We start from the raw sequence: 16,084 nt of genomic DNA, 5'->3' as shown, positions 1-16,084 counted from the left end.
CCAACTTCAACTTTTGGACACCTTCCAAGCTGTCCTTGGTGACTATTTAAGTCCATAAAGAGCCTTTTTTAATCCACAAACTTTATTTACTTTTGCATTTTTTCTGAATCCTGGTGGATATGTAAATTTTCTCTTGAAGGTCTTTTTTCAAGGAGACATTCTTCACGTCAAATTGTTGCGATTTCTAGTGAAAATTAGCGGAACTAAAAGTAGTAGAACCTGGATTGTGTTCATCTTAGCAATAGGTACAAAAGTCTCTTGATGGTCTATTCTATACGTTTGGGTTTATTTCCTAGCCACTAGTTTTATTTTGTATCTCTTTACTGTACCATCAGCTTTGTATTTTATGGTGAACACCAATTTGTATCCCACAGATCTTTTTCTCTTAGGTAGATCTACCAGCTCCTATGTCTAGTTTTTCTTTAACTCCTGCATTTCGACATTTATAGAATTTCGACATTTAGATTATATATTTGAATAGAATCTGTATTTAAAATCATAAGGAACCTCTTGTGAGATGGTGAACACTTGTCAAATGGACAAAATTTGAGATTGGATAGAGTTGGTGCTTAGTACATTCTTTGTTTCCTTTTCAAATTGCAATAAGTACATTCATATCATAATGCAAAGGATTCTCGTAAGTTATCTCGTTTCTAGAACTTGACCTTGATGCTTGGACCTGCTTTGGTTCAGAATCTATATTCTTCTTTCACGTTTTGACAACTTCGAAAGAGTCAAACTCTCTTAGAAGTCTAGCTTTTTATTTTGATTGCAGTGTTGAATGGCTTAAATATAATAATTGTATAAAAATATCTTGTTATTGAAATATGTCTAGTTTACTGCCTTCTATTGCGTAATCACTTTTTCTGTAACAAGGTTTTCACAACTTCTTTGGAAGAGTCAAACTCTCTCGGAAGCCTACCTTTTCATTTTGATTGCAGTATTGAATGGGTTGGGTATGAACCATTTAATCCGAACTCGAAGATCAAGATCATGCTTTACATTAGGGTTTGCATAGTTTTTTAAAGCGGAGGAATCCCATAATCTTGCATTGTAATGTGGCTCAGTGTCTTTGGACACAATTATTAGACACTTTGGGGCTTGTTGGGTTCATCCCCCTATATTAAGGGGTTTATTTCTTAGGCTTATAGTTTTTCGCAGATGACGCCCTCATTTTCTGTCATCCTGACATTCGCTCACTGATTTTCTTGAAATGTACTTTATTATACTTCCAAGCGGTTTCTGGTTTAAAAATCAATCTTCATAAATTTGAATTAGTGGTGATGGGTTCTCAATCTGATGAATTCCTGGAACAAATTCTGGGTTGCAAAGTTTCTCAATTACCTAACTTGTACCTTTGCGCTCCCCTTGGGGTCAAACACAAATACATAAAAGTTTGGAATCCGATCTTTGATATGTTTCAAAACCGACTTGCCAACTGGAAGAGGAAATTCCTATCAAAGGGGGATGTTTAACTCTCATTAAAAACACCCTATCTAATCTCCCTATTTATCTCCTTTTGGTGTTAAGCATTCCAACTTGTGTTGCAACACTTTGGAATTCATTCAGTGTAACTTTCTCTGGGGAGATGAAAATAGTAACAATAGGACAATCCACCTTGTAAACTGCATAGAAATCAAGAAATCTATTAAAGATGGTGGTTTGGGTTTGATATTTGTGAATACACTTAACAAGGCCCTTCTTGGGAAATGGATTTGGAGATTCTGGAACAAAGGTAATAGTCTATGGAAATCAATTGTGCAAATGGTTCAACGGTGACTATTATGATCAATGTAGAATTAAAAATAGCACATTTGGTTTGAGCATTTGGAAGAACATTTGAAAATTAAACAAATATCATTTTACAACACTCTAATTGGGTTATTAGGAATGGTAACAAAATAAGATTTTGGTCTGACATATGGCATGACAAGTCTACTCTTTAAACAAGATTCTCTCTTATTTATGCTATTGTTAGGGATAAAAATATTTTGATTAAATACGTTGCAGTTCTTGACAATCAAGACTTTTGGCAGGTGTCAGTATTCATAAACTTACAAGATTGGGAGTTAGAGGAATATTTATTCTTATTTCAGACTCTGTCTTCAATTCAAGTCTATGACACGAAGGACAATTTGAAATGACTACTCTCCAAAAATGGTACTTTTACTGTTAGATATCTCTACAACCACTTGGCGGGCAATCTTAATCAGAACAACATTAGCTTCCCTTCCAACATAATATGGAAATCGGGTGCAACTCCAAGAATTTCATTTTTTGCTTGGGAAGCTATAAAAGGCCGCATTCTTACCATTGACAACCTAATGAAAAGAGGTTTCATGATCGCCAATAGCCGTTTCCTTTGTAAAAACAATTTTGAAACCTGTAACCACCTATTTTTAGGCCTGTTCGGTTTCACAGCACTTATGGAATACCATTATTAGTCTTATGGGGCTATCTTGGGTCACGAACAACAACATTCATGCTTAACTCCTAGCATGGGAAGGCTTCAGTAGTAAGAGGAAAATGTTAACATTAATTCCGCTCACCATAATATGGCTCCTTTGGAAAGAGAGAAACAATCGCGCTTTTGAAGGAATAGAACTTGATTTTAACAAACTCATTAATTGTTGGTTTCACTATTTTGGGTCATAACATCGATTGTCTTGATGATTTTGGTTTTGTTGTCGATAGTTTAATCGACTTATAAATACATTGTAAATGGGCTTGTGCTCCCTTGACACTCTAATATTAATACAACTTCACACTTTTATTTCAAAAAAAAAAAATATTCTTATGCTTATAATGGTGTCAGTAGGAGAAAGGAGATTAGAACTTTGAGGAGTGGAGCTACATTTGCTGTGTGGTTGATTTGATTTGGTGAGAAATGCCAGAATCTTTCATGATTGTTTGTCTCCTTCAATGCTTCTTTGTGATAGGCTTTCTTGTTTGGTGTCTCTTTAGGCCAAGCTGCAGGCATTTTAAAGATTTTTCATTGTATAGTTTACAATGGATATTCCTTGATTTGTGGCGACTCTTCCCATCTTATGTTTCTTTTCCTTTTACTCTCCTCTTTTGTGAGGATATCTAATCCTTTTTGCTGTAATTCTTACTTACTCCAAAGAACCTTTTCTAGAAAAAGAAGTATGTGAAAACTAAATATTTAAAAAACACAAAAAAAACTACTAAATCGTAATAGATTCTTAAATAATAATATAGGTCCATATTTAAAAGAATTACGATCTCTAATTATTTAAGAGATCCTTGTCGATATCTCGAGAAGATTGCTCCATCAAGGTTGTTGATTGTGGACCTAAGGGTCCAGTCACTAGTTGCTCTCTTTAAGATTGTATCGGGTGCTTGAGTAGACTATTTTACTGAATTAGAGTAATTTTTTTTTGGAGAAGGGAGATTCCTTATGCCTCTCTTATCTAGGAAGGGGTGGAAGAAGGTCAAAAATCAACCAAGGATTTGAGACTATTTTGTTAGGTCGTGATATTATTAGTAATGAGGGTTTTGAGAATGTCATTGATATACTAACTCTTATGTGAATCTTTTGTATATAGGCGTTACCCCCATTTTGGTACCTTGTTAATATAATACATCATACTCTTTATTTAAAAAAAAATTGAATTATTAAGAGTGATATAACCAGGTGAATTTGCTTTTTTAGACAAGCCTACGGAGAGGAAAGGCTTTGGTGCTAGGTGGAGGAGTTGGATCTACTGGTGTCTTTCTTCTGTGTTCATTATTGTTATAGTGAATGGCAATCCTAGATCTTGATTATATGGGAGCAATAGTGGTTAGGAGGATCTCCTCATGACTATGTGGATGTTTTGAGTTGTATGTTATCTTGTGGCATGAAGAGAAGTGTGCTAGATTGTTGTGCGACTGGTTCGAGGTCCCCACATCCAGTTTGCTGAGGCAATCCTTTTCCTTTCCCATGACCGTGTGAAATTTTTATGCAGTTGTTTTATTATATTTTAGGTTTGCATATTAGTCTTAGGAAGAATGATCTTGTCTGTATTGATGTGAAGGAGCAAATAGTTAGAGAGTTGGCAAGTCAATTGGGTGCAATGTCTTAGAGTGGCCTATTGATTTTCCTGATGCCCTTTTGAGGAGCAATCTTTGTCTTTTCGGAATCTAGTTGAGAAAAGGATCTCTAATTGTCTCAAGTCTTGGAGAGACCAAGAATAATCTTCAAAGTTCCTCTAGGTCTCTCGTTGTCATCTTGAGGGATTTCTTTCTTCTGCCTTCCATGGTGTTGGTAGGAGGAAGGGGGTTAAGTCTTTGTGCTGCAAAGCTCTTTTTGTTAGCTTGTGGGTGTTGTCTTTGGAGAGACATGCTAGGATTTATTTCTGTTCTTGCACATTTGGAATCAGTTTTCCTTTTTTGGCACATTTAAAGATTATTCATTACCCATTTTACATAGAGATTGGCAGGCTATCCTTTATTAAGCGATGCTACTTTTTATCATTTTTTAAAATTTCTTTTGTTCGTAACTGGTCCTTCCTGGGATCCTGTTTCTATTTGTAATATTAGTTCTTCTATGAAAAAAAAAATCAAAATTTCCCTTTTAGCAGTACGCTAAAGAGGATTGGTTTTTTTCCTTCTTCAGATATGAACCAATTCTCATACAAGAAATGCTCACGCTTATTATACAAATTTTACAAGAAAGGCGCTTTTGTGGGTTAACCACATCTGAAAGTTTGAGGAGAGAATTGATTTACAAGTTAGCTATTGGAGATGCCACTCGTAGTCACTTGGTCAAATCTCTGCCACGCGATCTTTCCAAGTCGGATCAACTTCAGGAGATGTTGGATACAGTTGCTGTATACTCTAATCCGTCTGGTTTCAATCAGGTTTGGTTTTGGCACTAAATATCTGATTCAATTGTGTGCTGACGCATTTTGTAGTTGGGCTTATATTTGCCTGTATATCAGGGGACTTATTCCTTGCGAGCATCTTATTGGAAGGAACTGGATTTATACCACCCTCGTTGGAACTCAAGAGATCTGCAAGTTGCAGAAGAAAGATACTCACGCTTCTGTAATGTCTCTGCGTTAACCACTCAGCTGCCCAAATGGACAAAGATATATCCTCCTCTCAAGGGGCTAGCTAGAGTTTCTACTTGTAAAGTGGTCCTTCAAATCATTAGGGCAGTGTTATTCTATGCTGTTTTTACTGATAAATTCACTGAATCCCGTGCTCCTGATAGTGCTGTTATAACTGCTTTGCACTTGCTGTCATTAGCATTGGATATTTGTTTCCAGCTTAAGAAGTTTAATGGTCTAGCATGCCAAGCTGAGGATTTGATTCCCATGCTAGCTTTTGCCGGTGAAGAAATTGGGGAAGGATTTGATTGTGCTGGCAGTAGACAAAGTTTGCTGTCACTTCTAGTTGCATTGATGAGGATCCACAAGAAAGATAGCCTGCAGCGCTTTTTGGAACCCGGAAACTATGATCTTTCTTCATGGATTGAGAGTTTATTAAAGAAGTTCGCCGAGCTTGATTCTGGGTGCATGATGAATTTGCAAAAACTTGCTCCTGAAGTGGTTAGTCATTTATCAGAGCCTTTTTCAGATCGTGACATAAATATTCAAGGATCTGTGTCTGATAGTGAGAAACGCAAAGCCAGAGCAAGGGAGAGACAGGCTGCCATATTGGTAACATGTGATTCCTGTTATATATGTTTTGCTATTATTTGTTTTTCATTGAAATATGAATTCCTGGTCGACAAACTAATTCTAAGTTATGGACTACTCAGCTAGAATTGTATTCTTAGCCAGATAGATCCTCCTGCTAGTTTTGCTTTGCAGGATAATTTTCATAATTTAAAGGACACAATGGGATCTTCTGTTAAAAAATGATAATGACAATAAATAGAAGACCAACATAAGGCTCTGAATGTGTTTACTATTCTGTCTGCTGCTAAGTATGGATCAACTTTGTTAGACTTACATGATTTGCTATGCAGGAAAAAATGAAAGCCGAGCAGTCGAAATTTTTGTGCAGCATTGGTTCCAGCATAGATGATTCTTCTGAGTCTGGGCTTGAAGCGAGTAATACTGAAATGCAAAGTTCCGAAGATACCATTACTGTACAAGAAGTTTGCTCTCTCTGTCACGACCCTAATTCCAAGGATCCTGTTTCTTTCTTAATTCTGCTGCATGTAAGGAACATTATTTGTAGTCTGCTATCATATGAGATTATTGATAGATTATAATCCGATAAACTGACTATAATCTCTTCTTGTGTCTAGAAATCTAAGCTTTTAAGCTTTGTAGACAGAGGTCCCCCATCATGGAACCGGGTTCTTCGGTCCGATAAAGAAGTCTCTATCACAAAAAACAAGCCAAGTGATCTATCGAGAGAGGACTTTCATCGAGTTAACTCTAGAGTGGGTTCCTCGTCACAAGCTGAGCATGCAACTAATGAATCTGCATACAGTGAGCAACACGGGGAGGTAAATGCTATCCTTGAATTTCTCAAGGCTCGATTCCCATCACTGAAAAATAGTCATGCAGCAAGCACTTCGAATGATGGGTGGGGCAATGCTCTTCATGAGTTTGTGATGTTGGAAGAAGACATGTACCTCTCCATTCACAAGAAAATGCAAGACTCTATGTCATATGCAAATCTCGTGGAGGATGTTGGTGAATGCTCTGTTACTGGAGATGATGTGAAATTTGCAACAGATGGTGCTCATTCTGTGTTGCTTGGTAATTATATTGACATTCTCTCTCGAGAGATGACTAGGAACACATCAGTGTCTGATAATTTTCTCAGTGATAAAATGCTAGTAGAATCTGTACAACTGCCAGTTTTTGATGGTTTTGGCCCTGCTGATTGTGATGGCATCCATCTGTCTTCTTGTGGGCATGCTGTGCATCAGGGTTGCCTTGATCGATATCTTTCTTCTTTAAGAGAGAGGTAACTCCTTTTGGGAAGAAAAGTGCATTTTTTAAATTGTTGTCATTTTTTGTGATGCAGAATAAATTAGCCATACATTTGGTAAATAGATTAGAAATTATAATTCTGTCAAATATAAACTTACTATACTCTTTATATTTTTTAAAAAATTATTATAATATTTAGAAGTCTATTGTTATAATTTAGGGCTTTAAGACATTGTTCTTATTAGTATTCAGTTTTCTTATTTGCACTAAAAGTAGTATTTCTAATCGTATTACTTGGCACTCTATAAATGCTTTTGAAATTTTCTTGAGATTATCGTTCTACTATGCAATAAAATACATCTTAAGTGTTTCTCAATTTTTTAGTTGCGTGATACCTTTAAATATGGTGCTTAAGACTCCCTACTTACTCCTAATTTATCCTACATTTGGCTTCTGGTACAATCCCATATGTAGCATGAGGATATGGGTTGAGATTGGAATTTAAAATTCAAGGCTCAACATAGAAAACTCACCAGTCTCTCGAGTTAACATTCTTTGCTATCTTTCTTTAATTAATTATTCTCCAATTATTTTGTTTAAGCAATCTGTAAGATGAATGCTTAAGACTACCACATAACCCTAATTTATTCTACTTCATTTTGCTTCCGGTACAATCCCAGATCTAGGATGAGGTTATGGGTTGAGATTGTAATTTAAAATTCAAGGCTCAACATAGAAAACTCATCAGTCTCTAGAGTTAATATTCTTTGCTATCTTTCTTTAATTAATTATTCTCCTATTATTTTGTTTAAGCAATCTGTATACATAGGCAAGCTCTAGCTTAAGTTTTCCCATTTTAACAGATATAAGAACTTCCCACATATGGGGGGGAGGTTGGTTGGTATGTGAGGGTTAAAAGAAATTTGAAGGACTGGGAAGTGGAAGATATTGTAACTTGTTCTGTGTTTTGACCAATATTATTAAGCTGATGGAGAATGGTGACAGCAGAATTTGGAAACCTGACGAGCAGAAGGGCTTCTTGAAGAAGTCCTATTACAATTACTTATGCAAAATAGAGTGTGGTTTTGAGCTGACAGCATCTTACAATCAGATATGGAAATTAAAAGATCATCCCATAATGTCTTTTTTCCCTTGGGAGACTGCTGGATGAAGTATCATTACTATTGATATGTTGAAGAGAAGAGACAACATTTTAGTTAACAGATGCTATCTTTGCAAAAGTGTTGAGGAATCATGTAATTATATCTTACTCAATTGTCCGGTTGTTTGCAGCATTTGGACAACTATTTATGGGATTATGGGGATGAATTGGGTTATTGTGGATTTGGTTGGCAAGGAACTTTGGGCGTGGTTGGGTATATGCAAAAAGAAAAAACTTTTATTCTTAGTTCCGCTTACTATTTTTTGGGTAGTGTGAAAGGAAAAAAATACGAGAATTTTTGAGAATATTGAAACTGATTTTGTAAAAATTAAAGATAGATGGATTAATATTTTTGGTCTTATATTGTTGGGTCATGACATAAAAGATTTGGGAGAGATTGAAATAGTCATTGACCACTTGATTGATATATAATTAGTTTGTATATGGACGGTACCCCCTTGATATTATTGTTCATAATAATATATTTTTTTTTTATTTTTTTAAAAAAGAAACTTCCCACGTATAAAATTTCTAATTATAAGGAATTTCTGTTTTATCCCGAGTGTTAGTGGGTTTGAGTGCCGGAGGTGGAGAGAGGGGGTAGAGTGAAGATGGTTCAGAGAGTCTTGAAGAGGGAAGGCAGTGGGGAAGAGGGGAAATCGCTGGCGCACCATTTGAACTGAACAGTGTCGCAGTGAAAGGTAGATACGGTGGTTGGAACTGGGGGGAGCATGGTTCTAGTTTGTGTTACCTTCCTATTAATGTACTTGCAAGATGTGGATTGGCATTCAAAGGCTATTGGTGGGCCTACAAGATCTCTCGAGTTATTTAGCTTGTCTTATTAGATGACATATAATTGTGTGTGCAAAAGGTCTTGTTTTTTTGTTTTAATTGTTGAAAATCTTGAAAGAATATAGACAAGATTGAATAGATGACAACTAGTAAATAAAATAAATAAGACATCTGAATTGATCCACAACTCTAAAATTTAGGATTTCTGAAGATTGTTAAGGAAATAATGAGTTGAACCTAAAAGTGCCTTTAGGACCTTAACTACTGTACCGATTGGTCTGGCCTTTGTATATCACTTATTTGTTGATTAATAAGAAAAGCTGACATTAGAAAAGATTATGTGTTTATATAAATAATATGAAGCCTTAAAATAGGTTCTATTCTGTGTAGGTACGTCAGAAGAAATGTTTTCGAAGGTGCTCATATTGTTGATCCAGAGCAGGTACCAGCCTATATTTCTTTTTTTTAGTGGTTATAAGGAATTTGATGTTTGTTTCTTAATGGATGCTCTTTCCTTGTTTTTCCTTTTTCTGTAGCAATTTCTTTATGTAATTTTTATTTTTTCTGGTCAGGGAGAGTTTCTTTGCCCTGTGTGCCGACTATTGGCAAATTCTGTCTTGCCTGCAACTCCTCAGGATTTGCAGCAGGCTTGGAAGCATCCTGTGGCTTCAAATATTAATCCAGCATCTGCTGCTGGACCTTCAGTTACATCAAATGAAGAAATTCATTCTCTTCAGCTTAGGCAAGCCTTATGTCTGTTGCGCTCTGCTGCTGGTGAGACTCAACAGGATTACATTCTTAAAGCTTCCCCCCTGCTCAGAAATGAAAGAACAAGGTCAGATCTTGAATCTGTATCTTGTGTGCTATCCAGGATGTATTTTCCAAAAAAGCAGAACAAATTCCCTGGATTTCCTGTGGTGAGCCAGTCAATAATCATGTGGGATACTCTTAAATACTCTCTCATGTCGATGGAAGTTGCTTCTCGTTGCCAAAGGACTAGTATGGCCCCAACATATGGGCTTGATTCTTTGTATGCAGAACTCCAATCTTCCAGTGGTTTTATTTTGTCTTTGTTACTAAAAGTTATACAGAGCACACGAAGTACGAATTCTCTTCATGTCCTTCAGAGATTTCGGGGTATTCAGCTCTTCGCAGAGTCTATTTTCCCTGAAAGTTCTATTGGTTATCAAAGTGGCACCCATGTACAAGAAGGTATAGTTGTCTTTCAAAGAGAGATGAATGTTGGCTAACATTTATGCTAGGAATTCAATCGTAACAACTTTCTCGTAAATTCTGGCATTCAGATTTGGTAATTTAGTAAGTCAACTACACCCAAAGTTGAAGTCTTAGAGGGTATTCACCTTATCATCTTTTAGGTGCTGAACACTTGGTTAGTTATAATTCCTAGTGGAGGCTGGCTTTGAGTTTTCATGTCTCTTTTTTTAATTAAAAAAAAAATTGTCATAAGTGTTACTGACGGCAGATCAGAGAATTTCATGTCTCTTTTTTTTCTTTTAATAAAAATCTAACGTTGACCTAAATATTGCATGTCATATGCTATTTTGTTTGTTACTCGTGTTGTGGTTCCATATATGCTGAAAAATTATCTTACATTTCCTCATTGAACCTAATGTCTTCTTGTTTGCTACAAATTAGCATTGTTTCTTAAGCAAATTAATTATATTCAGCCTGAAAAGGTTAACAAATTTATCCAACTGTTCAGATGAGAATCCATGTCATATGCTACTCTGTTTGCTACTCTTCTTGTGGTTTCATGTCTGGTGAAATCTTTTCTTAAATTCCCTCATGGAACCTAATGTCTATAGATTCATTGCAGATTAGCATTTATTTATTAAACAAATTAGTTGTGTTTTTCCCTGAAAAGGTTAATAAATTTGTGCAACTGTTCAATGAAAATCTATGTTACTATTTTTACTGAAAAGATTGGATGTTGTATGCTATTCTGTTTGGTACTCTTGTTGTGATTCATGTCAGCTGAAAATTTGTCATAATCCGTCATGGAATCTAATGTCTGTAAATTCATTGCATATTAGAATTTCTTTATTAAAAACATTAATCATATTTTGGCTGAAAAGATTAAAGATTTATGCAACTGTTAAGATGAGAGTCCTCTGGGGAACTTATTAGATTATGGACTTTTATTTAGTGGATCATTGTAGCCTCTACCATTTTTTTGTCATTTTCATCGTTCTCTGCTTTCCAGGTAACATGTTGGGTTTTCTGAAGCATGTTCACATGGAAGTAGCGTCTGCCGATATTCAATTCTGGAATCGGGCATCTGATCCTGTTCTTGCACGTGACCCTTTTTCATCATTGATGTGGGTTCTTTTCTGCCTTCCATGCCCTTTTATATCATGCGAGGCATCTTTGTTATCCCTTGTGCATATATTCTATGTTGTCTCTCTAGTTCAGGTTTGCTCTGTTACTCTGTTTTCGTTTATGACAATTCAGTCATTTGCAACGCTAGTTTGCTGATCATTATGTTGTGCAATCCAGGCTGTAATTACATGTACAAAGGAGAGACATGACATTACTGAATTAGGTTTTGAGAATTGCCTAGTTACTGATATCTCCAAAGTTCTGGCAGAATCTGGATATGCTCAGCAGTATTTCATTTCAAACTATGTCGACCATTCTTGTGATATTAAGAATACACTCCGTAGGTTGAGTTTTCCTTATTTGAGGAGGTGCGCATTGTTATGGAGGTTACTGAACTCCTCTGCACGGGCACCATTTTGTGATAGAATGGATGCATCGTCACGCACTATTAATGACATGATGGAGAGTGTCCATGATTCTCTATCTGAACTCAGTGAAGTAGAAAAGTTGGAGAATATGTTTAAAATTCCGCCAATTGATGCTGTTCTGAAGGATAAGCTGCTTCGTTCTCTAGCTTTGAAGTGGTTCCGTCATTTCAAGAGAGAGATTCACAATCAAAGCATTCAAGGTTGTTTGTACTCCAGCCCTGCTGTGCCGTTCAGGTTAATGAATCTACCCAATATCTACCAGGATCTATTGCAGAGGTTCGTTGATGACATGACTTCTTTGACTAGCTGAAATTGTTATTTTGTCTCAAAATCATGTTAAGTGAAAAAATGTGTAATTTGTTAGGTATATAAAACAAAGTTGCCCTAGCTGCAAAGCTGTCATTTCTGAGCCTGCATTATGTCTGTTATGTGGTAGACTCTGCTCTCCAAGCTGGAAGTCATGCTGCAGGTATACTTTTCCTTTCATTCTCAATTTTTTTTAGGTATTTGTTTTTAATGGAAAGAGAAATATCATCAAAGAGAAAAATAGAAAAGTACAGTATTTTTGCCCTTGTATTTGGAATCTCTTTATGAGTCTCTATGCAGAACCCTCTACATATGCTACTGACTTGTTGTAGGGCTCAGTAGAGAACCATTGGATTCAGGAACAAAAGAACAAACAAACTTTTTGCGAGATCTTCCTATCTTCGTTTTAGCTTGTGTTTCTGCTCCTTAGTTACTGCTCTAAGGATCAGTAACTAACTGCTTACAATTGTTTTTTTGAAATAAAAAAGTATAGAATGATCATTAATCCACAAGCACCAAGTGGGTGCCAGTCGCGTACAAAATTATTTATTAATCAGTATGTCTATAAAATCTCCTAAGTCCTTTAAGAAATGAATAGAATACCCTACAACCAATGAACATAATATTGGAGCCATCTGTCCCTAGTTCTACCAAACTCCTCTTCCACCCCCAACTGCTTACAACCTATCCTAACTGTCCAATTACGTAGCTAAATAATTGGATATAACTACATAATTAAATAAATGTTGGCTTCATGGTAACACACTCTCTCTCAGAAAGGTGTTTGTCCTTAAGCACCAAAGCCGGATATGTAGTTGCCATTGCAGCAAATTACTATATCTTGTAGACTAGCAGCCTACATAAGCAAGAAAACTGGAGAAGAGAAAGGAAATTGGATGAGATTGAGACTGTCCTCCTTTAATCTCAAAGCAAAGTCGTTCAGCTCTGTCAGTTATCTTGTCTTTTGTTTCGGAAGAAATTGATTGTAGGTGCTATTGGAGGTTGGCGTCAGGAGAAAAGTAACTGAAGTTGACTAAAGCATGGGAAAATTCTCCCCTTCTGTCAAGTTGCATGAACTGGGTAAAGTAGAAGCAGAAAGAAGCAGGTTCTGCAAGCTATGTAAACTCACATATAACCTCTTCTGAAAAATAGATCTCTGTTAACGGCTCCTAAAATGTCAATTGATTTACCTCAAATACCACTCGAAAACCACTAAGCGGCAAAAGAAACAAGTCCACTTGAAGTAGGTGTCTTTCCAAAAGAAGTGATGCCTGGCGGTATACTCATCGGACACCTTCCTTCTTACCACATTTTGAATTAGAATGATGCTCATTTAAGTTCTTATTTCAGCAACAAACTCTTGACCGATAAAGCAGTTGACACTTCGGAATTAATCAAAACCATAGGGGACTTACAACCTTCTACCTTCACAATTTAGGAAGACTAGTCACCAATTAAGGCGTGATGGAAGATGTTAGTCCAATCAGCCTGCAATCCCCAGAGGAAGAACGACATCTAGGTCATCTATTCCCTTCAACTAAAAAGCACTTGCATTGATGGCTTGAAACGATATTTCACAATAATTATGACAAAGTCCTCTGTCACCTTGTTCCTAGATTTCAGACCAAGAAATTCATTTAACAATGGAAGTTGAGATGGTTGGGGTGAGGAGGAATTGGGAAGAAAGGGATGTATATAAGTAGGTTGTTTGAGTCGATGATGATCTCCTCGTACAGATGGGCCATGCTCATGGCATTGGTAAAATCTGAGTGCTTCCAGTTCTTTAATTTCAAATTCTTTAGTCAAACACTGGTTAAGCACCAATCTCTTTTCATTATTACCTGTCATAATAACGTTATCAATATATACAAGTAAAGCTGTAATTTTTAGGAGATTGATGTATTTTTCACGGGTTTGCTTCCTTGTTTTGTGGACCAAGTCTTAATTTTTAGATCATAAATTTGGGCTGCATCTCGAACCTTGTGATAACTTTGTCTTATAACTTCTAAAATGTCTTTTTACAGTTGGTAAAGACATGTAAATATTGCTTGTCTCTAGCAACATTGAATTCCAAAGTCAAGCCATTATCTCGTGCATCGAATTGTAGGCTCCCTGATTTAGGTACAATGCCTAAGAGATGACTGATTTTTTCTTTTCCTTTGAGAATTGTGAGGACTAATTGGGACCACTTTAGGTAATTTCTCTCATTAAGGTAGCAGGCCGTTTGAATGTCTTGTAATATTCTCCAACGGGTTTATGTGGGTCAGTCCCTTTTTAGATAGACCTTGGTGGATTATGGTGTGATTTCAGACATGGTACGGTAGATAGTTGCTGCTGGAGGCAGCAGATTACACAGTAGAAACAGGGCGGTTTGCACAGCTAAAGTAGGAGGCAGGGGCAGCACGCAGCTGAAGTAGGTGTGCGGGGGTTGTGCGTAGCTGAAGCAGGTGTGCATAGGCTGCTGGACCACAAGGCTAGAGAGGTTGGAGCAGCTGAAGCAGCTGGTGGTGCACGGAAGTGGGCGGTGGACCTGTGAGGTTTTCCAGCTATGAAGGCTGGCTGTGAGTGATGGTGGCCAGCTATGAAGACCAGCAACTAAATAGAGTCTTTTTCTTTTTTGTTTTGGCAATATTAGGATCTGATGAGAGAGGTAAGGACTGAGTCCTACACATATCTTTGAGCATAGAGAATGAAACCCTAAAATTAAATTACATAACACCTACTACCAGAAAGATCAGGGCTAACTGCTTCCAATTGATTTGCTAATGCCTGATGTTTAGTCTCCTTTGGAGCTTGAGCTTGCTTCTCCCTCATCTGTCTTGATCACGCTCCATACTGTCCTTTGCTGTGTTGGCTTCATACAACTTAGGAAATGTTCAAATTGTTGTTGGAATGTGCTAAAAAATCCGCCGAATTCATGGCTCTGATACCAAAATTTGTCGCTCTTGTTTTTGGGATCTCATATAGATCCATGTAGAGAGGAAATCAAAGAAAAAGAAGAGTTCTTGTTTCTTCCCTTCTTGTCTATTGTTACTGATTTGTTTAAGGGGTCATTCAATGACAACCCCTGGATTACATGGGAAAAAAGAGAAAACAAACATTTCCAATACTAAGCTTATTTTCATTTGGATTATGGTTCTGGTCTTTTTACTGAGTTACAATATATCATTAGTTAATTACATGGATTGAAGTTACTGCTTCCACGTCTATATCAACTGCCTTTCAACTTACTGTAACTGCCTAATGGCGTAACTACATAATTCAATAACACAAGAACATTCGAGCCATGTGTCACTCTGTTTGTTGGATCGTAACATATATCAGCAGATAAATAAGAGATCCTTCTAAACAAAGGAACACACTGAAAAAAATAACATAAAACTCAGTACAGAATCACCAGCTAACCCTTTTATGGAATAGCCAAAAGATGCATCTCTAGTTACCTGTGAGCCATGGCTAGAAGCCAAAAAGGTCATTTTATCTTAAAGCATTAGATATGAAAAGCAGAAAATCCTGGCATTTCTCTTAGGATTGAATGGAAGGGGGAGAAACCAACATAATGCTCAAGGTATCAAACAACCTAGTCCATGGTCTCTCTGCAATGAACAAGAGTTGGTGATGAGAGTATGTGTTCCTAAAACACATGACGTGCATCTGGGAAGAGACCACTACTTGTTCAGTTTGCCTGAAGCAGATCATTTGTATTGGGCCTGCTAAGAACAAAGCCCAGATAGAACTTTTTACCTATGAGGGAGCATTTACTTTTCAAAAGATGGTGAAACAATACAACTATGAATATCATGGAGGAGTTCTTTCTCAAATTATTATGTCATGTATTCTTGCTGGAGGTTGGAATTTGACAGCCTTTTACTACCGTAGGGAAAGTGGATGTTATACTCATGCAATGGCCTGCGGTGCTGGTACTGGCGTATTCTTGTCAATCAGGGTATGGTTATTCTCTTTTTTTGGTCTCAATAGCATATATCATTTTATGCATGTTCATTTTGCAAGTTCTCTTTTATATCTTTCTGCATATTATCTTTTTATGGGGATGATAACTGGTGTTGGTGCTGATAGAGGACAACAATTTTGCTACAAAGATGTGCACGGCAGTCTCCTTGGCCATCTCCTTATTTGGATGCATTTGGTGAAGAGGT

At 36.8% G+C, this 16,084-nt stretch overlaps 1 protein-coding gene across 1 annotated transcript in view; it reads left to right on the top strand.

The window, feature by feature from the left end:
• PRT6 (proteolysis 6) overlaps positions 1 to 16,084 on the top strand; it is a 32,830-nt gene that overhangs the window by 7,756 nt on the left and 8,990 nt on the right. The window contains exons 5-15 of the mRNA XM_088209886.1: positions 4,619 to 4,862; positions 4,944 to 5,666; positions 5,978 to 6,172; positions 6,263 to 6,933; positions 9,244 to 9,295; positions 9,426 to 10,065; positions 11,078 to 11,286; positions 11,371 to 11,897; positions 11,986 to 12,090; positions 15,807 to 15,873; positions 16,005 to 16,082. Coding sequence (XP_088066012.1) covers positions 4,619 to 4,862; positions 4,944 to 5,666; positions 5,978 to 6,172; positions 6,263 to 6,933; positions 9,244 to 9,295; positions 9,426 to 10,065; positions 11,078 to 11,286; positions 11,371 to 11,897; positions 11,986 to 12,090; positions 15,807 to 15,873; positions 16,005 to 16,082 — 3,511 coding nt within the window. The remainder of the gene's footprint in view (positions 1 to 4,618; positions 4,863 to 4,943; positions 5,667 to 5,977; positions 6,173 to 6,262; positions 6,934 to 9,243; positions 9,296 to 9,425; positions 10,066 to 11,077; positions 11,287 to 11,370; positions 11,898 to 11,985; positions 12,091 to 15,806; positions 15,874 to 16,004; positions 16,083 to 16,084) is intronic.

The sequence above is a fragment of the Carica papaya genome, chromosome 8 (genome assembly GCF_054855325.1).
Source record: "Carica papaya isolate Zhongbai chromosome 8, ASM5485532v1, whole genome shotgun sequence".
NCBI lineage: Eukaryota > Viridiplantae > Streptophyta > Magnoliopsida > Brassicales > Caricaceae > Carica > Carica papaya.
This window is presented reverse-complemented; position numbering and strand designations above follow the sequence as displayed.